The sequence below is a fragment of the Oncorhynchus nerka genome, linkage group LG12 (assembly GCF_034236695.1).
Source record: "Oncorhynchus nerka isolate Pitt River linkage group LG12, Oner_Uvic_2.0, whole genome shotgun sequence".
In the NCBI taxonomy this organism is placed as follows: Eukaryota; Metazoa; Chordata; class Actinopteri; order Salmoniformes; family Salmonidae; genus Oncorhynchus; species Oncorhynchus nerka.
Window position 1 is genome coordinate 57,408,007 of NC_088407.1, and position 23,812 is coordinate 57,431,818.

The following is a 23,812-nucleotide window of genomic DNA, read 5'->3' on the forward strand; positions in this document are numbered from 1 at the left end:
TTGGGTTATTTTAGATGAGGACACCGAGCTATATAGTTAGCTAGCTAACTATAGCTACTGAAACAGATTGTTGCTTTGCTATGTTTTTGGTGAAGAACATTGTTTGCATCCATGAGCTAGCTTTTGTTTTTAATGACCAGCACTGCAGCACTTTTGTTATTGACCAAATACTTATTTTCCACCATAATTTGCAAATAAATTCATAAAAAATCCTACAATGTGATTTTCTGGATTTTTTTTTTCTCCTAATTTTGTCTGTCATAGTTGAAGTGTACCTATGATAAATTACAGGCCTCTCATTTTTTTAAAGTGGGAGAACTTGCTCAATTGGTGGCTGACTAAATACTTTTTTGGCCCACTGTATTTAACTGTACTAGAATGCTTAAAAGGCCGCAAAACATTAAAATATCCGGTATGTTTTTTTATTTTTGGCAAGGAAAATATCGATATCGGCCCAAAAGTCATAACGGTGCATCACTAATTAAAACACCTAGGATTGTTCTTTATATGGAAAAATACACGTTTCAAAATGTAGACTAATCGATTGGTCGAAAGAACAGACAACTCTCGGTCGACCAAGATATTTTTTTTTTTTAGTCGGGGACAGCCCTAGTAGAATGTGACTTTGGCTCAATAAGGGTGAAAGCATAACAATCTGAGCCTTTTACCTTTTGCATTGAAGAATAATAGCCTACATGGATTCCAGTCCTTGGGTTTACCTTTGAAGGTCTGACCATGATTTTAACCTAGTGACCTATTCCAGTTGGCTGAATGGCTCTGTAAGAACATGGCAGCTGTAAAAACAGGATTCTCTGGCCAGATGACCTCAAGATCAACAGGAAATATCACTGACCGCCAGAGACCCGCCGTGGACATGTTTCATGGTTGTCTCTAACTGACAGAATGGAGCACCCCTGGTGCTTGTGAATTCTCCTCAGAGATCACTGCCACTATCAACTGTCATTTTCTTCCATTTCATTTCTGATACAGATCTTTTTCATGTTAACATGTTACTGATTTGAGGAAGGAAGTGCAGGATGATTAAAGAAGTCATAATGAAAGCTGTGCAAAACAACTCCTGTCATTCCTCTTTGGTCTCTGAAACATGAATTGGGCTAGTTTAGATACAGCGTACCATCCAGCCTTGCAGAACTAGGCCTGTAAGACTGCTCATTAAGTCAAAGTGTAGTTAAACATGGTGCACTTTAAAGCATTTTGTGAATACGAAGCCTGTTAAGTCCTGCACAGCTACTCTGTAGTGAAGCCAGAGGGGGAGGGGTGTGCCGTGCCCCTCTATAGCTGGGCTATTGCGGTGGTCCCTCATGGCCTTGGCTGAGGTCTCATGGGAGAGGGGAGTATGGGTACTAGTAGTCCTGTGTTCTGCTCCGCGCCATCTCTGCTGTAACTGTTGTTCTGTGCTGTGACTAAATGCCTCTGGCTATCTGGCATTATACAGAGACTGAGAGAAACCGCTCGTGTACTGCTCACAGCACATTCTGGAGATGAAAGAAATGAAATGGCAGGGCTCCTATTCAACTCACAATGTTATATTTGATTTACTGAATGTCATCGCTATGCAGCGCGGGACCCGTGCTCTTTGGAAAGGACACGCATTGAATTTCATAAAAACGTTTTGAAGGGAACAGCTACAGTATACGCAGTGTGTACAAAACATTAGGAGCACCTTCCTAATATTGAGTTGCACCCACTTTTGCCCTCAGAACAGCCTCAATTCACCGGAGCATGGAGTCTACAAGGTGTCGAAAGCATTCAACAGGAATGCTGGCCGATGTTGACTCCAATGCTTCACTCGGTTGTCAAGTTGGCTGTATGCCCTTTGGGTGGTGGACCGTTCTTGATACACACTGGAAACTGTTGAGTAGTTCTTGACACTCAAACCAGTTGCGCCTGGCACCTACTACCATACCCCTTTCAAAGGCACTTAAATCTTTTGTCTTGCCCATTCACCCTCAGAATGGCACACAAAGTGTTGAAGTGGATTTAACAAGTGAAATCAATAAGGGATAATAGCTTTCACCTTTATTTACCTGGTCTGTCATGGAAAGAGCATCTGTTCCTAATGTTTTGTGCACTCAGTGTATGTAGGGAGAGCAGCCTTTTGACAAATGACTTTGATTCTTACCTTTTTTGATAAGGTTATTAAATGGAGAAGACAAGCTTGTCCTGTTGTATTTGCCCAATGTCTGGATACATGACTGGTTTGGCAGACACTCACATTTTAAGGTGACTTTACAAAGGCTGTATGATAAACCTTGGTTAGAGACGGTCTGCTTCTCTACTACTACTACTACCCCCAATCTAACATAAAGGTCATGCAAATGATAGTGCAGTTCAATTACCTTTTGTTGTTACCTTTCAGCTATGTTGTAGATTGAAGAGTGTTGGGCCATCTGTTTGACCGGTCACCTGTACCGGTCTCTGACCTGTGCCCTCTCCTCTCCATAGAGCTGCCAGAGAACTGGACAGACACGCGGGAGACCCTGCTGGAGGGCATGGTGTTCCAGCTCAAGTACCTGGGCGTCACGCTGGTGGAGCAGCCCAAAGGAGAAGAGCTCTCCGCAGCCGCCGTCAAGAGGATCGTGGCCACGGTCAGCACCACACACACTTGACCTTCTACACACTTGACCTTCCCAGGCATTCTACACCCTATCCCCCCCCCAAAACACAAACCTCCCCTTCTAAAGGGTCTTTTGACAACTTTCCCTAATACAGTGGATTGATCTATTCCGATACCCGTACCACCACAGTATAAAACAGTCCCATTTACTTTCCCATTCAAGTTGTCGCCATCATGAAAGCCAACCTTCTCCAACAGCCATTTAACCCAGATGCAATTAGTTGTGATGCATCTGAGTGTTGCTCTGGCCAGGTGTATTGTACAGTAACAGGAAGGTGTACTGTTATTAAATCTGGCAGCTCCACAGTAATTAAATTGAGGGGAGTATATAGGGCCCGGGGCACACAGGACAGAGTCTCAGAGGTGATTGACACTTTATTTCTTTCCAATTTTGTGCACATTCCTGTTAGTGACGATTTCTCCTTTGCCAAGATAATCTATCCACCTGACAGGTGGGGAATATCAAGAAGCTGATTTAAACGTCATGATCATTACACAGGTGCACCTTGTGCTGGGGACAATAAAAGGCCACTCTAAAATGTGCATTTGTGTCACTCAACACAATGCCACGTTTTGAGGGAGAGGCAATTGGCATACTGACTGCAGGAATGTCCACGAGCTGAATTTAATGTTTACCAATGTCTACCATAAGCCAAACTCCAACGTAATTGTTGAGAATTTTACAGTATGTGCAATTGGATTCACAACTGCAGACCACGTGTGTGGCAGAGGGGTTTGCTGACATCAACGTTGTGAACAGAGTGCCCCATGGTTGTGGTGGGGTTATGGTATGGGCAGGCATAAGCTATGGACAACAAACACATGCATTTAATTTTTTGGCAATTTGAATGCACAGAGATACCGTGATGAGATCCTGAGGCCCATTGTCGTGCCATTTATCCGCCGCCATCACCTCATGTTTCAGCATGATAATGCACGGCCCCATGTCACAAGGATCTGTACACAATTCCTGGAAGCTGAAAATGTCCCGCATACTCAGACATGTCACTCATTGAGCATATTTGGAATGCTCTGAATCAACGTGTACGACAGTGTGTTCCAGCTCCCTCCATTTGAAGAGGAGTGGGACAACGTTCCAGAGGCCACAATCAATATACACTGCTCAAAAAAATAAGGGAACACAAACAACAATGTAACTCCAAGTCAATCACACTTCTGTGAAATCAAACTGTCCACTTAGGAAGCAACACTGATTGACAATACATTTCACATGCTGTTGTGCAAATGGAATAGACAACAGGTGGAAATTATGGGCATTTAGCAAGACATCCCCAATAAAGGAGTGGTTCTGCAGGTGGTGACCACAGACCACTTCTCAGTTCCTATGCTTCCTGGCTGATGTTTGTCACTTTTGAATGCTGGCAGTGCTTTCACTCTAGTGGTAGCATGAGACGGAGTCTACAACCCACACAACTGGCTCAGGTAGTGCAGCTCATCCAGGCACATCAGTGCGAGCTATGGCAAGAAGGTTTGCTGTGTCTGTCAGCGTAGTGTCCAGAGCATGGAGGCGCTACCAGGAGACAGGCCAGTACATCAGGAGACGTGGAGGAGGCCAACAACCCAGCAGCAGGACCGCTATCTCCGCCTTTGTGCAAGGAGGAGCAGGAGGAGCACTGCCAGAGCCCTGCAAAATGACCCCCAGCAGGCCACAAATGTGCATGTGTCTGCTCAAACGGTCAGAAACAGACTCCATGAGGGTGGTATGAGGGCCCGACGTCCACAGGTGGGGGTGTACTGACAGCCCAACACTGTGCAGGACGTTTGGCATTTGCCAGAGAACACCAAGATTGGTAAATTCGCCACTGGTGCCCTGTGCTCTTCACAGATGAAAGCAGGTTCACACTGAGCACATGTGACAGACGTGACAGTCTGGAGACGCCGTGGAGAACGTTCTGCTGCCTGCAACATCCTCCAGCATGACTGGTTTGGCGGTGGGTCAGTCATGGTGTGGGGTGGCATTTCTTTGGGGGGCCGCACAGCCCTCCATGTGCTCGCCAGAGGTAGCCTGACTGCCATTAGGTACCGAGATGAGATCCTCAGACCCCTTGTGAGACCATTTGCTAGTGCGGTTGGCCCTGGGTTCCTCCTAATGCAAGACAATGCTAGACCTCATGTGGCTGGAGTGTGTCAGCAGTTCCTGCAAGAGGAAGGCATTGATGCTATGGACTGGCCCGCCCGTTCCCCAGACCTGAATCCAATTCTGGGACATCATGTCTCGCTCCACCAACACCACGTTGCACTACAGGCTGTCCAGGAGTTGGCGGATGCTTTAGTCCAGGTCTGGGAGGAGATGCCTCAGGAGACCATCCGCCACCTCATCAAGAGCATTCCCAGGCGTTGTAGGGAGGTCATACAGGCACGTGGAGGCCACACACACTACTGAGCCTCATTTTGACTTGTTTTAAGGACATTACATCAAAGTTGGATCAGCCTGTAGTGTGGTTTTCCACTTTAATTTTGAGTGTGACTCCAAATCCAGACCTCCATGGGTTGATAAATTTGATTTCCATTGATAATGTGTGATTTTGTCGTCAGCACATTCAACTTTGTAAAGAAATAAATATTTAATAAGAATATTTCATTCATTCAGATCTAGGATGTGTTATTTTGGTGTTCCCTTTATTTTTTTGAGCAGTGTATTTTAGTTCACTATAGATGTGTACTTATAGCACATACTTGCACACTGGCAAAAGTCACAGGTTTGAGATTTCATGAGTATCATTAACCTTTTCGCCCTCTCACCCTCTTTCTTCTAGGCCAAAGCCAGCGGCAAGAAACTCCAGAAAGTGACATTAAAAGTGTCCCCTCGAGGAATCATCCTCTATGACTATGCCTCTAACCAGCTGATCGAGAACATATCCATTTACAGGTTAGTCTCACTCAGAGAAGGGGTGCCCCAAATTTTAAGTTCTTAATTTTCAACTTCCAATAAAACAAGTTGTTTTCCCCCCAGAATCCCCCTTCCACTCTCATCCATCACTTTGAGACTGAGTGTTGGGATTTGCGGTGATGATGGGTGGATAGAGCTTTCCATCAATGTCCTCTCCCTCAGGAGGCCTCAACAACAACAGCTGTGTGTCTGAGCTTTAACCTGGGGTGTGAGCACTCAGAAACAGGCACGCGCGATAGCACACACACCCTCAATTTCACCTTACAAAAACAGTGTGACTTGTTATTGCTTAGGCCAACCTTGAATCGCTTGCCACATTTGAGAAGTGGAGGCTTCTAAGCACTCCTTCTCGAAATGAAACGAAGGGGGCGGCAGGTAGCCTAGTGGTTAGAGCGTTGAACTACTAACCGAAAGGTTGCCAGATCGAATCCCCGAGCTGACAAGGTAAAAATCTGTTGTTCTGCCCCTGAACAAGGCAGTTAACCCACTGTTCCTAGGCCGTTATTGAAAATAAGATTTGTTCTTAACTGACTTGCCTGGGGTCTGCCCAGGTCTTACCTAGTGGCATAGACAGTACATACTACTGGTATATGTATGCCCCCAGGCTTTTAGTCTAAACACTCCCAAGGTGCCTTCCCCTTCCCCCCTGTGAACAAAAATAGAATTACTAATGTAAAGTGAGCAGTTTCAATACTCAAAAACAGTCCTTTTGACATACACATACCTCTGCAGGACCGGCTAAAAAATACTTTACAACAAATTATACAGACCAACTTCAAAACACAGGACATCCAAAGAAGCTCTCTCCTCCTAACAAAGGAACACTGGCTTTTCAAGCTGCAGGAGGAGTCGGTAATTGCAGACAGCTGTAACCCCTGACGAGAGGGCGGGGTCAGAGCTCCAATCTGCAATGGGGCCGACCAATCAGCTGCTTTGGACTTCAGGAAGCCATTTCCTGAAATACACAAACTGGGGAACCTAACAGCAACCGAGGAGGTGTTGGATCGCTCTCACAGCAACCGAGGAGGTGTTGGATCGCTCTCACAGCAACCGAGGAGGTGTTGGATCGCTCTCACAGCAACCGAGGAGGTGTTGGATCGCTCTCACAGCAACCGAGGAGGTGTTGGATCGCTCTCACAGCAACCGAGGAGGTGTTGGATCGCTCTCACAGCAACCGAGGAGGTGTTGGATCGCTCTCACAGCAACCGAGGAGGTGTTGGATCGCTCTCACAGCAACCGAGGAGGGGTTGGATCGCTCTCACAGAAACCGAGGAGGGGTTGGCACATTGAGGACAAAATTACAATCATGTCACTTAACTCTCCATCACACTGGAGCACAACAGTTTTCTCTGAGGCTGTTGATCTTCAACACTAACTATTTAGCTGTGACTCAATGTAAGGATGTTGGTTAAATTTAAAGCAAACATTGTCATTCACTGAGGTCCTCCTCTCCAGTCATCTGCTAGAGAAGATGGATGAGCAGTAAATGAAATGTATTTACCTAGACGCCCAATTTCACAATGCTCTCTCTCAACATCTGTTGTAAATCTCACAACGTCGCGCCGTGCAGCTGTTGGCTTTTATAGCAGAGAAATGTTTATTTTTTTTACATGTTGCATTTTTATATCACTGAGTCATTAGTTAACTAGACGTGTGATCTCTGCAGATTGATGTTCAGAGTTTGAGCAGTAGGGTGCTGGTGTAGAGGAACAGGGAGGGCAGATTGCGGTCATTCATTACCCAACCCACCTGTCAATGAGGTCTCGGGGTTATATGATGTCATGTCTCAGAACATTTGCAGAACAGAGCATGTTCCAACGTTAGAGTAGACCTGCACTTAAGAGGCAAGGTCCAATCCAATAATACTGAAACACCACAGGGCTGGGCGGACAGACACAGCAGGGATCACACAGTCGTCTTGGCTAAAACTAATGGAGCCGAGGTACACTGGGGACATACCACAGACGAATGTCCTTAAGTTAAAATTCAAAGCCTGGATCTTTTGATTGGGTCTCCGCCTGCACGCTAGGGTGTGTGTGTGAAAAGTGATGGGTTTATTTAATGTGGAAATGAAAGATTTAAGTGTCTAAATCTGATTGTGGTGGGTTTAAAGGCTTAGTGAAGATGAAGTTGCGTGATAGCCCTGCCCAATCCGCAGGGACACTTTTTATTAAAACTAGTTTGTCTCTGTGACTCCCCCTCAGGATATCCTACTGCACAGCAGACAAGATGCACGACAAAGTGTTTGCCTACATCGCCCAGAGCCAACAGAATGAAACCCTGGAGTGTCACGCCTACCTCTGCACCAAGAGGAAAGTGGTGAGTCTGTGTGTCTCTGTGGCCCCTCTTCCAAATAGTATCTCTCCCAGGGGGTGGCTTTGTGAATGAGTGTGCCACTCCCTCTCTTTCCTTCCCCTTGCTAATTTAGCTCTGGTCCAACGGCCACACTTCCTCCCAGCTACATAAACAACCAGTAAGGAAGAGGAAGTTGAACTGAGTAGTAGGGACCAACACTGTCACGTGGGTTAATGTTCCCTTATTAGGTGTTAGTTGAGGAGTTTCCTCTGGAGGCCGGCGACCCCTCCCTCCGTTAGTCTCTAGTTCTGCTCTTATCCGTCTTCAATGGGTTTTCCTCTCCAATCTTAAAACACTTAGCCAACATCTTGTATGTCATATTTACTGTGCTTATTTTCCTCTACCTCTCGCTCTCTCTCTCCCCCCCTCAGGCCCAGGCAGTGACGTTAACAGTGGCCCAAGCCTTCAGAGTGGCGTTTGAGTTCTGGCAGGCTGCCAAAGAAGGTACGCGTCACCCCGGATGACTGGAGAAGTGTGACGAATGTCTCATTCTTTGAGTGTAACCGTTCTTATCCTCCTCTTCTCTCTCTCTCACCTCCCCCTTACTCTTTCATTATTTCACTCGGTTGCCTCTCGGCCTATGTTCTCTTTAGTACACATTTAAAGGGAAACTTTGAGATTTTGGTCGAGATGATTGGATTGGAGTTAGCTCAGTGCAATTGCTAAAAGTCTCTCGGTACAATGGCCATGGTCTTTTTTTTTTCTTTTACCCCTTTTTCTCCCCAATTTCATGGTATCCAATTGTTTAGTAGCTACTATCTTGTCTCATCGCTACAACTCCTGTACGGGCTCGGGAGAGACGAAGGTTGAAAGTCATGCGTCCTCTGATACACAACCCAACCAAGCCGCACTGCTTCTTAACACAGCGCCATCCAACCCGGAAGCCAGCCGCACCAATGTGTCGGAGGAAACACCGTGCATCTGCCCAATCCGCAGGGACACTTGGTTAGCGCGCACTGCGCCCGGCCCGCCACAGGAGTCGCTGGTGCGCGATGAGACAAGGATTTCCCTACCGGCCAAACCCTCCCTAACCCGGACGACGCTAGGCCAATTGTGCGTCGCCCCACGGACCTCCCGGTCACGGCCGGATACGACAGAGCCTGGGCGCGAACCCAGAGTCTCTGGTGGTGCAGCTGGCGCTGCAGTACAGCGCCCTTAACCACTGCGCCACCCGGGAGGCCCCCGATTGGTCATTTCAACATTGTCTCAATGGCGCTGCCTGTGTGCTCAGATGCCACAATGGCCAAATTACCATCCACCCAGCTTCAAAGTAGTTAGGTCTGTTTCCCTGATTTTGAGAGGAGCTGGCTACTGTACCTGGAGACTTCAAGCAATTACACTAGGCTAACTTCAATCACCTCCAAACCGCATGCAGAGACATACAAATGGTATCCATGAGTTTGTCTGACTCTGGGTAAGTACAAAAACGACCTAAATCTCAATCTCGCAGTATCCCTTTAAATCTCTCCTGTTCCCATGCACTGCATGTAGATGTTCTGTACAGCAGCTGAATGAGGGAGGATGGAGTGTGTTTGCTCAATCCCACCATAGTTCCCCTACAATGTAGCAACATAAATTCCCCTGTCCTCCCTGGCCTTGGCCCTGACCCCTCAGAGGCATGTGAAATGGTGGATCTCTGCTAGGCCGCTCCCACCTTTCAGTTAGCTCCCCAACAGGAATGTCCACATTGATTAAAACAGTCCCTCTGTGGGAACAACCAGGCCAGAAAGGGAAACTTTGTTTTGTTCAGTAAACCCACTTAATTTAGGGCAGATTACTCTGGTTAAAGGCTGATATTGACAGGATCTCAGTGAGATGTAGCCTGAGGACTAGGTGAGAAGGCTTGTCAATCTGCCGTGTTTCCTGTGTTATTACTGTGAAAACATGAGGGCAGAAAAGGGGGAGATGGAAGTCACCAAATAGATGAAGTCTACTCCTTAAAACTGACTGGAAATATTTAGATTTTAGTCAATTTTAATTATTTACTAAGTACACTTTTTTCTGTTGCGCACACACACACACACACACAGATTACTGTAAAGACAGACATCCAGCCCCTAGGGTACTCGCTCCTGCTAAACGGATGAACACAAAGTGCTGTGTAAGGAAGGTTGTCACACACCCATGTATGGTTCTCAGGTCAGCAGAACATGCCTGTCATTTACTGCATGTATGACTTGTATGTAAATGAGAACTCCTGGGTGTATACTATACATGTGGGTGTCAGTATAATTCTTCCTCTTCAATCTTCCATATAACACACCCTCTCTAACTGTTGTCTTCTGAACATAGCACCTTAGAATCAGTTCTCGTTTGATACAAAATAATGTCTCATTATCAGGATTCAGTTGCAACAAGCAGTTATTTTTTGTTGCTAGATGTTTTGTTGTTGTGACTATCTGGTCTGGCACCTAGATCCTTGTAAAGTTTCTGGTTTCTTTTTCGTCAAAACCCTCCACCCATTCCCCTCTTTCTGAGAGAAGGAGGAGGGAGAGAAGGAGGAGGGAGAGAGAAGGAGGAGGGAGAGAGTCTGTGACAATGGTAGTTCAGTCCTGTCACTTCCCACCCTTTCATTTACACTCCCGTTTTTGTGGTTTTGGACAGGTTGTTTACAGCAGAGCCTTTTGGTCGTGTTTTAATTCAGATGCATTTCCATTTGATTGTATTATTTTCCAGAGATCAAGGCTGTGGACTATTTTATATTTTCTGTGTTCTGCTCCACATTTCAGAAATGAATATTAAAGCTGAAAAGGAGGAGTGCAGGCTTTCCCCCGCTCTCTCGCTCGCTGCCCTCGTGCCTCGTCAGAGTTCACATACTCAGAGCCATAAGGACTGCTAACCCCTCTGATTTCCTGGGCTGCCTTATCGTCTTGTTCTACACAATGTGGCTGATGAGGGAGTGGAGTAGAAAGTGATGCTTTGGGGAGCTATCAAAGGGAGTAGTCATGTTCTCTTGTGGCAGAAGGAGAGCAAACTAACAATCATAGTCTGCTCTGTGAGTTACATGTCCCCTGAGGATTGTGGGTAGGAACATCAGGGTGGTTGTCTCTTTGCTGTACACCACTGCATCCATCCCTCTGCCCCAACCGACCACACACAACCCCACCATATTTTTCCAAACTGCATCTGTGACCCACATCCTTATAAGATCTCATCTCTATGCACGAGAAGCAATCATTTGAAGTGTATTTGAAGTAGACACAACTAGCTAGTATAGCTTTGATATTGACTGTGTGAACTCTCAATATTTTTGGGCGTTGTTTCAATGCCTGATGGCATTCTCTCACACCCTGTCTGGGGGTTATCCCCGTGCAGTGTTGCCACCGGAGGGGAAGGAGGGCACAGCCACCCAGGGAATAGTTTGGAACCCAGCCACCACTCAGCCACCTTGGCTCTCCTGGGGAATGGGACGCACGGGGGGTGCATGTTTTTTGATGCTTCTGCTGGACAATGTCGAAGGAGTCCTAAAAGGGACTTCATGTAACCATTGTCCTTGGGGGACAAGCTGACATGTGCTTTTAATCGCCACAGAAATTAATGGAGGCATGAGTTACAGTAGGTCAGCAGCCAGGCCTTTTCACGAATGATCAAACCTGCAGGCAGACTGCGTATGGTCAGACCAGCAGGCAGACTGCGTATGGTCAGACCAGCAGGCAGACTGCGTATGGTCAGACCAGCAGGCAGACTGCGTATGGTCAGACCAGCAGGCAGACTGCGTATGGTCAGACCTACAGGCAGACTGCGTATGGTCAGACCTGCAGGCAGACTGCGTATGGTCAGACCTGCAGGCAGACTGCGTATGGTCAGACCTGCAGGCAGACTGCGTATGGTCAGACCTGCAGGCAGACTGCGTATGGTCAGACCTGCAGGCAGACTGCGTATGGTCAGACCTGCAGGCAGACTGCGTATGGTCAGACCTGCAGGCAGACTGCGTATGGTCAGACCTGCAGGCAGACTGCGTATGGTCAGACCTGCAGGCAGACTGCGTATGGTCAGACCTGCAGGCAGACTGCGTATGGTCAGACCTGCAGGCAGACTGCGTATGGTCAGACCTGCAGGCAGACTGCGTATGGTCAGACCTGCAGGCAGACTGCGTATGGTCAGACCTGCAGGCAGACTGCGTATGGTCAGACCTGCAGGCAGACTGCGTATGGTCAGACCTGCAGGCAGACTGCGTATGGTCAGACCTGCAGGCAGACTGCGTATGGTCAGACCTGCAGGCAGACTGCGTATGGTCAGACCTGCAGGCAGACTGCGTATGGTCAGACCTGCAGGCAGACTGCGTATGGTCAGACCTGCAGGCAGACTGCGTATGGTCAGACCTGCAGGCAGACCGCGTATGGTCAGACCTGCAGGCAGACCGCGTATGGTCAGACCTGCAGACGTATGTGTGTATGCTTGAGCAAGAACCTCCCCTTTCACCATGGGGGCAAGAAAACATGCATGCAATGCATAAACTTAGTGGATACTGAGGTGTGTGTGTGTGTGTAGAGACCCACCTAATGTGAACATGTAGACCAGTGTTTCCCAACTCCAGTCCTCCAGTACCCCCAACAGCAGCACACACTTTTTTTTGTAGCCCCAGACAAACTCACCCGATTCGACTCATTGAAGGATTGATGATTAGTTGAATAAGGTGTTTGTCCGGGACTACAACAAAAATGTGTTGTGTTGGGGGTACTGGAGGACTGGAGTTTGTGTGTTGGGAGGACTGGAGTTGGGGTGTTGGGAGGACTGGAGTTGGGGTGTTAGGAGGACTGGAGTTGGGGTGTTGGGAGGACTGGAGTTGGGGTGTTGGGAGGACTGGAGTTGGGGTGTTGGGGACTGGAGTTGGGGTGTTAGGAGGACTGGAGTTGGGGTGTTGGGAGACTGGAGTTGGGGTGTTGGGAGGACTGGAGTTGGGGTGTTGGGAGGACTGGAGTTGGGGTGTTGGGAGGACTGGAGTTGGGGTGTTGGGAGGACTGGAGTTGGGGTGTTGGGAGGACTGGAGTTGGGGTGTTGGGAGGACTGGAGTTGGGGGTAGTGGAGGACTGGAGTTGGGGGTAGTGGAGGACTGGAGTTGGGGGTAGTGGAGGACTGGAGTTGGGTGTTGGGGGTACTGGAGGACTGGTGTTGGGGGGGACTGGAGGACTGGAGTTGGGGGTACTGGAGGACTGGTGTTGGGGCTACTGGAGTTGGGGTGTTGGGGGTACTGGAGTTGGGGTGTTGGGAGGACTGGTGTTGGGGGTACTGGAGGACTGGAGTTGGGGGTACTGGAGGACTGGAGTTGGGGGTACTGGAGGACTGGAGTTGGGGGTACTGGAGGACTGGAGTTGGGGGTACTGGAGGACTGGTGTTGGTACTGGAGGACTGGAGTTGGGGGTACTGGAGGACTGGGGTGTTGGGGGTACTGGAGGACTGGAGTTGAGGAACACTGCTGTAGACCAACTGAAATTCAGAGAAACAATTATTCTCCAGGAAAGCTCTGTCTCTTTGGGTCAGTGCCTCACGCTGCAACCTGAGCCCTGCTCCCGTTCAGGTAAGAATGTTAGGAGAGGAGACAGGCTTTATCCACGTGACCCAGATGCTCCTTATTAAAGCAGTGGAGGAACTGCCTGCCTGATGGACTGGTTCCTGAAGCTACAGACCTGACCACTGTTTGGTTCTACTCTATTTAAATCTCCTGGCCCAAGGCCACTGACTGGCATGGTTAAGTGTAGGCGCTACAGAAGCTTTTGGTCCTTGTGGCGTCTTCAACCCCTCATGTCTAAATGTTTAGGTGCATTCGTAAATTCAGTCTGGCTATTTACTCCGATTTCAGAGCACTCTCGTCTGAGTGTGCCAGAGTACAGAATAACTGATGAACTTACGAACCGGTGTTAGTTGAATATTACCGGCGTTAGTGAACGTTGGCAAAAAAAGCGTAATTCAATAGTTTCCAGCAGCACAGTTAGTCACCAACGCTCTGGATAACATGAAAACAGCCTAACCAGCTCTGCTAGGGGGAGTCAAATAGTCAGAGGTTCTCTCATTTGTGTGTCTGGAAGTAGCTAGCAACTTTAGCCAGTTGGCTTGAGCGCTTGTGAGGTCAGAACACTTGGATCAACACTATCGGCCTGAGTGTCCAGTGTGCGCTCTGAATTTACGAACGGACAATCTGACAATGCTCTGCATTTACGAATGCCCAGAGCGCACGCCAGAGTGAATTTACGAACACACCCATAGTGTTGTTTGGTCAAGTGCCCGATATCTGCTGAGAATGATGAACAGTGGTTTACAGACATTACAAACATGATCAGCTAGACATTAATATTCTAGATGATTGAACTTCTCTTTTCCCTCAGTCTTTCTATCTCTCTCCTCCACAGACAAGGAGAAGCGTGTGAAGTCTGGGTCGGATGGGGAAGGAGCCAGTAGTAGCCAGTCGGAGAGCTCGGCCAGCCTGGGCAGTCTGAAGGGAGGAGGTGAGTCACCAACCATAACGTCTCTCTGCCTCAAGGATGGAAACATATTCAAAAGGCAAGATATTCATATAGCCCAGGGGCAGGTGAGTCCTTTGTCTCGGAGTCCATTTTAGCCTAAATCCACCATCACGCACTCATGCTGGTTACTGTCTTTGTTCTTCTGTAGATACTGGCTTGATCAATACTTCCTTGAGGTCTGTTTTTCTCAGAATCTTGTCTCTCTGATTGTATTTTTTTAAAGATATTTGGCACAGAGGAATGTTAAGGAGGTAGGTGACCTCTGGCATGTAAGCTTGAGTCCAACAACAGGAAACAGTTTGTTTGAAAAGCTTGAGGGATCTACATTCTTTGTGGCTGTTCGGTTCCTCGTCCATGGAATTCTATAAGCCAAGAGATTCTAGTCCCTGTGACCGTTTCCTCAAATCCTGCTGGTGAGGCATATTTAGATTCAGACCCTGAAGTACTGTGTTGCCCTCTCTTCTGAGGGACCGGAGTTCATATCCGTTTGGACCTAGTATCTAGGTGTATGGCAATAATAAACTATAAACTATGTAACCAGGCAGTATGTGAAAATGAGTGTGTGGACTGGGGGGGGGGGCAACCATAAATAGTGCAGAGCCTCCACCTAGTGGGAATATACCCCTACAGTGTGTGAGTGTGTACAGTACCGGTCAAAAGTTTGGACACACCTACTCATTCAAGGGATGTTCTTCATTATTTATTTATTTACAATTTTCTACATTGTAGAATAATAGTGAAGACATCAGAACTATAAAGTAACACATATGGAATCATGTAGTAACCAAAAAAGTGTATACACTGCTCAAAAAAATAAAGGGAACACTAAAATAACACATCCTAGATCTGAATGAATGAAATATTCTTATTAAATACTTTTTTCTTTACATAGTTGAATGTGCTGACAACAAAATCACACAAAAATTATCAATGGAAATCAAATTTATCAACCCATGGCTTTCTGGATTTGGAGTCACACTCAAAATTTAAAGTGGAAAACCACACTACAGGCTGATCCAACTTTGATGTAATGTCCTTAAAACAAGTCAAAATGAGGCTCAGTAGTGCGTATGGACCTCCCTACAACGCCTGGGCATGCTCCTGATGAGGTGGCGGATGGTCTCCTGAGGGATCTCCTCCCGGACCTGGACTAAAGCATCCGCTAACTCCTGGACAGTCTGTGGTGCAACGTGGCGTTGGTGGATGGAGCGAGACATGATGTCCCAGATGTGCTCAATTGGATTCAGGTCTGGGGAACGGGCGGGCCAGTCCATAGCATCAATGCCTACCTCTTGCAGGAACTGCTGACACACTCCAGCCACATGAGGTCTAGCATTGTCTTGCATTAGGAGGAACCCAGGGCCAACCGATCTCACAAGGGGTCTGAGGATCTCATCTCGGTACCTAATGGCAGTCAGGCTACCTCTGGCGAGCACATGGAGGGCTGTGCGGCCCCCCAAAGAAATGCCACCCCACACCATGACTGACCCACCGCCAAACCGGTCATGCTGGAGGATGTTGCAGGCAGCAGAACGTTCTCCACGGCATCTCCAGACTGTCACATCTGTCACATGTGCTCAGTGTGAACCTGCTTTCATCTGTGAAGAGCACAGGGCGCCAGTGGCGAATTTGCCAATCTTAGTGTTCTCTGGCAAATGCCAAACGTCCTGCACGGTGTTGGGCTGTAAGCACAACCCCCACCTGTGGACGTCGGGCCCTCATACCACCCTCATGGAGTCTGTTTCTGACCGTTTGAGCAGACACATGCACATTTGTGGCCTACTGGAGGTCATTTTGCAGGGCTCTGGCAGTGCTCCTCCTGCTCCTCCTTGCACAAAGGCGGAGGTAGCGGTCCTGCTGCTGGGTTGTTGCCCTCCTACGGCCTCCTCCACGTCTCCTGATGTACTGGCCTGTCTCCTGGTAGCGCCTCCATGCTCTGGACACTACGCTGACAGACACAGCAAACCTTCTTGTCACAGCTTGCATTGATGTGCCGTCCTGGATGAGCTGCACTACCTGAGCCAGTTGTGTGGGTTGTAGACTCCGTCTCATGCTACCACTAGACTGAACGCACCGCCAGTATTCAAAAGTGACAAAAACATTAGCCAGGAAGCATAGGAACTGAGAAGTGGTCTGTGGTCGCCACCTGCAGAACCACTCCTTTATTGGGGGTGTCTTGCTAATTGCCTATAATTTCCACCTGTTGTCTATTCCATTTGCACAGCATGTGAAATTTATTGTCAATCAGTGTTGCTTCCTAAATGGACAGTTTGATTTCACAGAAGTGTGATTGACTTGGAGTTACATTGTGTTGTTTTAAGTGTTCCCTTTATTTTTTTGAGCAGTGTGTATGTATGCATGTATGTATACACACACACACACACAATAATTAGTAAAGATCTGGTACCAGGGTTTAGTGCCTCAGAGTGCTCAAAGATACTTTAAAAGGTGGATCCCTTCCCTTCAACACAATAAAAGAAACAAGAACAATGCTCAATCCCAAATAAACTTAAGGTCCTGTGTCCAAGAATCCGTTCCAAGCTTTACTGGCGCCTGACATGAGGTGCAGCGTGCGAATGGAAACGGTCAACGGACCTGTGGCTGTCCCAATAAAACACAGCTCGACAGTTTATTTTGTGAAAACAAACTAAATGGTGCTCTTTCATTTAAACGGGACCACTCAAACTATTAACTCCTCTCACTTTTACCACAACCAATGGCAACTCACGACCGTGGCAATGCGCTCTGTCTGTCGACAGGATTTGTACGTACGTACTTCCAAACCCTCACTGTGATTTAAGTAAATGTTTGTCATATTTAGTACTTTTATTTTCACTGGTGAGCGAGTTACACAACTTTACACTGCTTGAAACAACTAATTAGCAAATGTCGAAAGCTTGTAGTCTTCCCTCACTCGCATTGCACAGTTCCCTAGCAACCGCTCAGTCTCCCAAATATGTCCCACATGCAACAATACCAGTACATACTTAAGGAATAAGGCATGAGGGAGTGTGGTATATGGCCAATATACCATGGCCAAGGGCTGTTCTTATGTATGACGCAATGCAGAGTGCCTGGATACAGACCTTAGCCGTGGTATATTGGCCACCTACCACAAACCCCCGCGGTGCCTTATTGCTAGTATAAACTGGTGACCAATGTAATTAGAGCAGTAAAAACAAATGTTTTGTCATACCCGCGGTATGCAGTCTGATATACCACAGCTGTCAGCCAATCAGCATTCAGGGCTCAACCCACCCAGTTTATAATAAGTTATACAGTCTGTGCTAAAAAAACAACTAAGTAACCAGGGGGTTTACAGCTGCATTCCAGATCCCTATACCATACAGTACCTCTGGCACTGAGTTCTCCCTCTTCTCCCCTCCTCTGGGATCATGGGGATCAGTCACTGTGTGACACATACAGAGCAGCCTTAAAACATAGTCTTAGCCACGCGCCCCCGTCTTCTGGCCAGTTGGACCCCAGCGAGCCAGAGTGGGATCGTTCAGCTGACACTGTTAACATGGGCCGGGACTGGATCAGCTCGAGATCACAAAAGGATCAGTGCCATTTGGGTTCAGAGATTTATAGATACTCTCTAGAGAGAGGATAAAACCCTTGACCTGGAAATTATATTTTTGTAACAGAGGGGCTTTAGTGTAAGGGGATTGCAGCCCTGTCACTTTATTTTTGGCAGTACTTGAGCTATGACTCACAGAGGGATGTGTGGGTTAGACCCATAATGAAGTGGTATTGACAGAGATGCAACGTGCTCACAGTAAGTATACACCACCTGGGAGCCTCAGGAAGGTGTGTTGCTGGAGCCCCTCTGATAGTTTCCTGCTCATCACACAAACTAGTGTTTGTGTGCTGACGTGTGCATCTCTATGCACACGCTCCCGTGTCCTCTCCACTTGGAGATGTAGTTTCTTAGAGGCCTGTAACATGATACTCCTGTTTGCCGCTCACTCCCTGGGGCAAGCCTGCCAGACGATGCCCAGACCCCAGCTCCAAAGCATGCAAACATTTAAAAATGATATGTTGCTTATGCTTTTATCTATCAAATGTATTGCACAACTAGCTGCCTGATGACACGTGATTCATACAAGGGCGTTTGTCTACATTCCCTCTTCTCGGTTACCTTTGACCTTTTTCAAAAGGAGGACAGAGAGGATGGAGGAGAGAGAACCCAACAGTTGAGCAAATCTAATTAAGAAAATGCCAAGTTCTTCTAAGGAGAAAGAAGGATAGGTGCTTTAACCTGTTGAGTGTAGGGGGCAGTGTTTGGATGAAACACGTACCCAAATGAAACGGCCTATTTCTCAGGCCCAGAATCTAGAATATGCATATAATTGTCAGATTAGGATAGAAAATACTAAAGTTTCCAAAACTGTCAAAATATTGTCTGTGAGTATAACAGAACTGATATTGCAGGCGAAAACCTGAGGAAAATCCAACCCGGATGTGCTGTTTTTCCTGAAAGCTCTCTGTTCCATAGCCTGCCTTCGCTCCATTTAAAGGGATATCAACCAGATTCCTTTTTCTATGGCTTCCCCATAGTGTGAACAGTCTTTAGACATAGTTTCAGGCTTTTATTTTGAAAAATGAGCGAGAAAGATCACATCGCGTCATTGTATGGCTGGGTGCCAGCAGCGTTTTGCATGCGCAACAGCTTGGAGCAGACATTTTCTCTCTTTCCTATTGAAGAAGCTACAGTTCCGGTTGAAATATTATCGTTTATATATTGTAAAAACAACCTGAGGATTGATTATAAAAAACGTTTGACATGTTTCTACGAACTTTACGGATGCTATTTGGAATTTTCGTCTGTCTGGTCGTGATCGTTCGAGCCTGTGGATTTCTGAAAACGCGCCAATCAAATGGAGGTATTATGGATATAAAAATCATCTTTATGGAACAAAAGGAACATTTATTGTGTAACTGGGAGTCCCGTGAGTGCAAACATCCGAAGATCATCAAAGGTAAGCGATTCATTTTATTGCTTTTCTGACTTTCGTGACCGATCTACTTGTCTGCTAGCTGTTTAATGTTTTGTCTACTGAGAGAGATGTCCTTACATAAACGCTTGGTATGCTTTCGCCGAAAAGCTTTTTTGAAATCTGACACGCCAGGTGGATTAACAACAAACTAAGCTGTGTTTTGCTATATTGCACTTGTGATTTCATGAAAATTAAAACATTTTAGTCATTTAATTTGAATTTTGCACTCTGCAATTCAGCGGATGTTGACAAATGATCCCACTAACGGGATGGGTGCATCAAGAAGTTAATGGAGCCAAGTACAACTTTGAGACGGGTTTAGAGAACTGAGATTTGACCTCTTCTCAAGGGACCGGCGACAGTCTGACCAGACAATCGATGCTCAGACAATTAGGAGGGGTAATAAGGAAGGCTTGGTCCTAATGATTCCGGTTACATTTACATTTACATTACATTTAAGTCATTTAGCAGACGCTCTTATCCAGAGCGACTTACAAATTGGTGCGTTCACCTTATGACATCCAGTGGAACAGCCACTTTACAATAGTGCATCTAAATCTTTTAAGGGGGGGGTGAGAAGGATTACTTTATCCTATCCTAGGTATTCCTGAAAGAGGTGGGGTTTCAGGTGTCTCCGGAAGGTGGTGATTGACTCCGCTGTCCTGGCGTCGTGAGGGAGTTTGTTCCACCATTGGGGGGCCAGAGCAGCGAACAGTTTTGACTGGGCTGAGCGGGAACTGTACTTCCTCAGGGGTAGGGAGGCGAGCAGGCCAGAGGTGGATGAACGCAGTGCCCTTGTTTGGGTGTAGGGCCTGATCAGAGCCTGGAGGTACTGAGGTGCCGTTCCCCTCACAGCTCCGTAGGCAAGCACCATGGTCTTGTAGCGGATGCGAGCTTCAACTGGAAGCCAGTGGAGGGAGCGGAGGAGCGGGGTGACGTGAGAGAACTTGGGAAGGTTGAACACCAGACGGGCTGCGGCGTTCTGGATGAGTTGTAGGGGTTTAATGGCACAGGCAGGGAGCCCGGCCAACAGCGAGTTGCAGTAATCCAGACGGGTTGCAGTAATCCAGTCAGTTCTACTGACTGTTGACATCTAGTGGAAGGCGTAGGAAGTGCGAACAGATCCCTATCTTATTTGGATGTGAATAGGCGATGATTTGAAAATCAACCAGCCCCAGAATTTCCACTTCCTGTTTGGAAGTTTGCCTGCCCTATGAGTTCTGTTATGCTCACAGACATAATTCAAACAGTTTTAGAAACTTCAGAGTGTTTTCTATCCAATAGTAATTAACATCTGGGACAGAGTAGGAGGCAGTTCACTATGGGCACCCAATTCATCCAAGGTGAAAATGCTGCCCCCTAATCCCTAAAAGGTTCAACTGAGGTCTTTAGTTCAGGTTTTGTTGTTAGACAGTGTTCAACAGGGTTCAACAGCGTTCAACAACAACAGTTCTACAATGCGATATATATATTTTTAAAGCAGGGTTAGACAGGATTACCTACACATACTAACCAGCTCAAATAGACAGAAGTGCGCTACATGGCAGACGAATACGAATTCATCTCTCGGCATGTCCAGCCCTCTCATTATCTCAGCCAACCATGGCTAGCGGGAAGGTTGCTAGCTTTTCTGTGGCTAAACCAACTAGGCTCATAATTTAACTTTTTTTTTGGTATTTACAAATGGCATACACGTTTGTTATTAAGGCATATGAAAGTTTGCATGTTCCAGAAGGTATTTCTGCCAAAAAAATGCATTTAGATTTTTTTTTTAAAGCTTACATTCTAGCTTCCTGAAATGAGTCAAATATATGATGATGATAAGCGGTTAAGACATGAGTGAACTGAGACAGATGTAGCCTACATGCCACCTATTTGTTCAGCACTTTTGAAATGGACAGAGATATAATTCAGAACATAGGCCATTCTTACAGTATTCTCCTTGTACATCAAGTCCGAACAGTAGGCTAAATTAACATGGGCACATAAGCAGACAATGAAAGCTCTTTACAATGGGGGCAGGTAAGCAGGCAATGAAAGCTGTTATAATATTTGACGATGACATTCCTCTAAAACAGGCTATAGGCTACATGTGCACAACCAAGTCTGAACAGTAGTCTATATGCCTATTCATTCAGCACTTTCGAAATGGACAGCAACATCATTCAGAACATGGGCCGTTCTTACAGTATTCTCCCTGTACACCAAGTCCGAACAGTAGGCTAAGTTAACGGGGGCACATAAGCAAGACAATGAAAGCTCTTGCAATGGGGGCATGTAAGCAGACGATGAAAGCTGTTATAATATTCGACGATTCCTCTAAAACAGGCTATAGGCTACATGTGCACCACCAAGTCAGAACAATAGGCTAAGTTCTAAAGGGGAAAGGTACTACATTCTTAGGGTGAGACATATAGGTTGCTAACTGCTTACTACACAACATACACTTAGTATTACTTTTTTATCTACAGTATACATATCTTCATATTACATCACTTGTGCAGCAGCATACTAGACATATTTATTCATCTCTCCACACTACATCACTTATGCAGCCGCATACTAGACATATTTATGGACTCACCATTGTTGTGCTGTGCTCACTTGAACAGGAAATTGGTTCAGCGGTCCTTCTTGTGGGCAAACTTCTCATTTACTTTGTCACCAAAGTCTGGCATTCTCTGGATGAAGTCATGCTGGATTGACAGCAGGGCCAATGCATTTAACCTTTTCTGGTCCATGGAGTTGCGTGTGAAGGTTTCTATCCTTTTAAGGATGGAAAAGTTTTTCTCTGACTCTGCGGTTGTCATCGGAGTGGTTATGATGATTTTGAGAAGAAAGACCGTCCTAAACCTCCTGCAGATTATTATCATAGAGTGATTACAATCAAGAAAGTGCTGTCTTTCCAGTGGACAGCTCTGTTTCCAACCTCTCTTGGTTAGCCACAGGCCATAGCTTGGTAGCACACTGGAGTTCTGTGGTCGGAAAGGAATATATATACTGGGGGAAAGTGAGCTTTCCACCAACTTTGCTGTCACTTTCAGAAAACCTTTCTTGCACATTAGCAGCGATTGTGTTGCATGCCTCCTTCATCACGCGTGCATTGTTAAGTTTTCTCCGCCTTGGTTCAGTGGAATCAACATGTCCTTTGGCCAGTGCATTAGTTTGCTTACGAATTGAATGTTCACCTTGAAGTTGTTGATTGCTCCGGCGATTCCTGCTGCATCAAGTTAGTTTCTGTATTATGTTGTACAAAAAAATCCACCTCTGGCATGACCAAGGAAAATAACTCGAGCAGTTCCAGAAAAGTGGGATCTTTGAGTATCATGGACAGGCCATAAGCCTTGCTGATGGTGTTCTCATCCCACCAAGGCTGCGTGAGGATGTTCTCCATGCACTGGGCCAGTGCCTCACGGTCCTCCCACACAGTATTGCCAGTTCTGCTTTTGAAGTTCCATAGTGTACTGGTGGCTTGAGGACCCGTCTGTTTGTTGATTTTGCGAGAGCGGAGAGTCTGAGTGAGCACGTGAAAAAGGTGGAAAACACTTTTAGCACACTCACTCTCCCTGCACAAAGTTGCTGAAGTGTTAGATTCAGTTGGTGTGCATAATGGTGCACAATTTGCGGGTTTGGGTAAGTCTCCTTTAGTAGCGCTTGGACACCACGGTACATTACCACTCATTACCGTTGCCCCATTGTAGGTTTGTGCAACCAGCTTCTCCTTGGCATTCAGTGGCACTAGGACTTGTTTGGTAGTGTTGGAGAGGCCAATGCTAATTTTGTCCTTCACCTCTACAAACAATAAAAACCTCTCACACACACCTCTCACACACATGTAACGCAGCACTATTACCACCTGTGATTTACAGGAGACATCAGTGGTCTCGTTTGCTTATACAGGTGCAAAAGGAGTCTCAGACACCTCCTTAGCTATTGCTTCTCTGTACACTTCATACATACAATCTAAAAGTTTGTTTTGGATCGTGCTTGATATACCCTTGTAAATTGGTTGGTCGTAATAATGCCTTTTGTACCCTGTAATCTCCCTCATGCTTGGTCTCAAAAATACACCTTAAAACGCCTGGGTTCATGGCCCCGCAGTGAGGTCTCACAATTGCCACACAATTTAATGCATGCCATAATTATGACAAGCATGTACCTATTCTCCTCCTTTTGTTGGTTGTAAAGGTCAATGGCTCGTCTATATGTGGTACCTAGCTGAACCACAATGTTTGATTTCCCCAATAATCCCAGTTTAACAGCGTTGTTCATATGTGATACACAATTCTCATGTTTTGAGACCCTTTCAGACAGATGTTTTAATTCCTTAAACCCAGACTTGGACAACACCGTCTCCACTGAATAGCAGGCATTGGAAGCAAAATAGTGATTACTTTGAGATGCTCGCAGTTAGCCACTGCTTCCTTCCAAATCACAATTGTTTAAT

At 46.5% G+C, this 23,812-nt stretch overlaps 1 protein-coding gene across 6 annotated transcripts in view; it reads left to right on the forward strand.

Moving 5' to 3' along the window:
* The window catches only part of LOC115138423 (low density lipoprotein receptor adapter protein 1-B-like), a 59,912-nt gene that overhangs the window by 30,716 nt on the left and 5,384 nt on the right, over nucleotides 1-23,812 (forward strand). For 4 of the 6 annotated variants that reach the window (XM_029675259.2, XM_029675258.2, XM_029675257.2 and 1 more), the window contains exons 2-6: nucleotides 2,467-2,609; nucleotides 5,416-5,528; nucleotides 7,754-7,868; nucleotides 8,276-8,348; nucleotides 14,228-14,347. In XM_029675259.2, coding sequence (XP_029531119.2) covers nucleotides 2,467-2,609; nucleotides 5,416-5,528; nucleotides 7,754-7,868; nucleotides 8,276-8,348; nucleotides 14,228-14,347 — 564 coding nt within the window. The remainder of the gene's footprint in view (nucleotides 1-2,466; nucleotides 2,610-5,415; nucleotides 5,529-7,753; nucleotides 7,869-8,275; nucleotides 8,349-14,227; nucleotides 14,348-23,812) is intronic. The other 2 variants (XM_065025672.1, XM_029675256.2) reach the window with 1 other exon arrangement.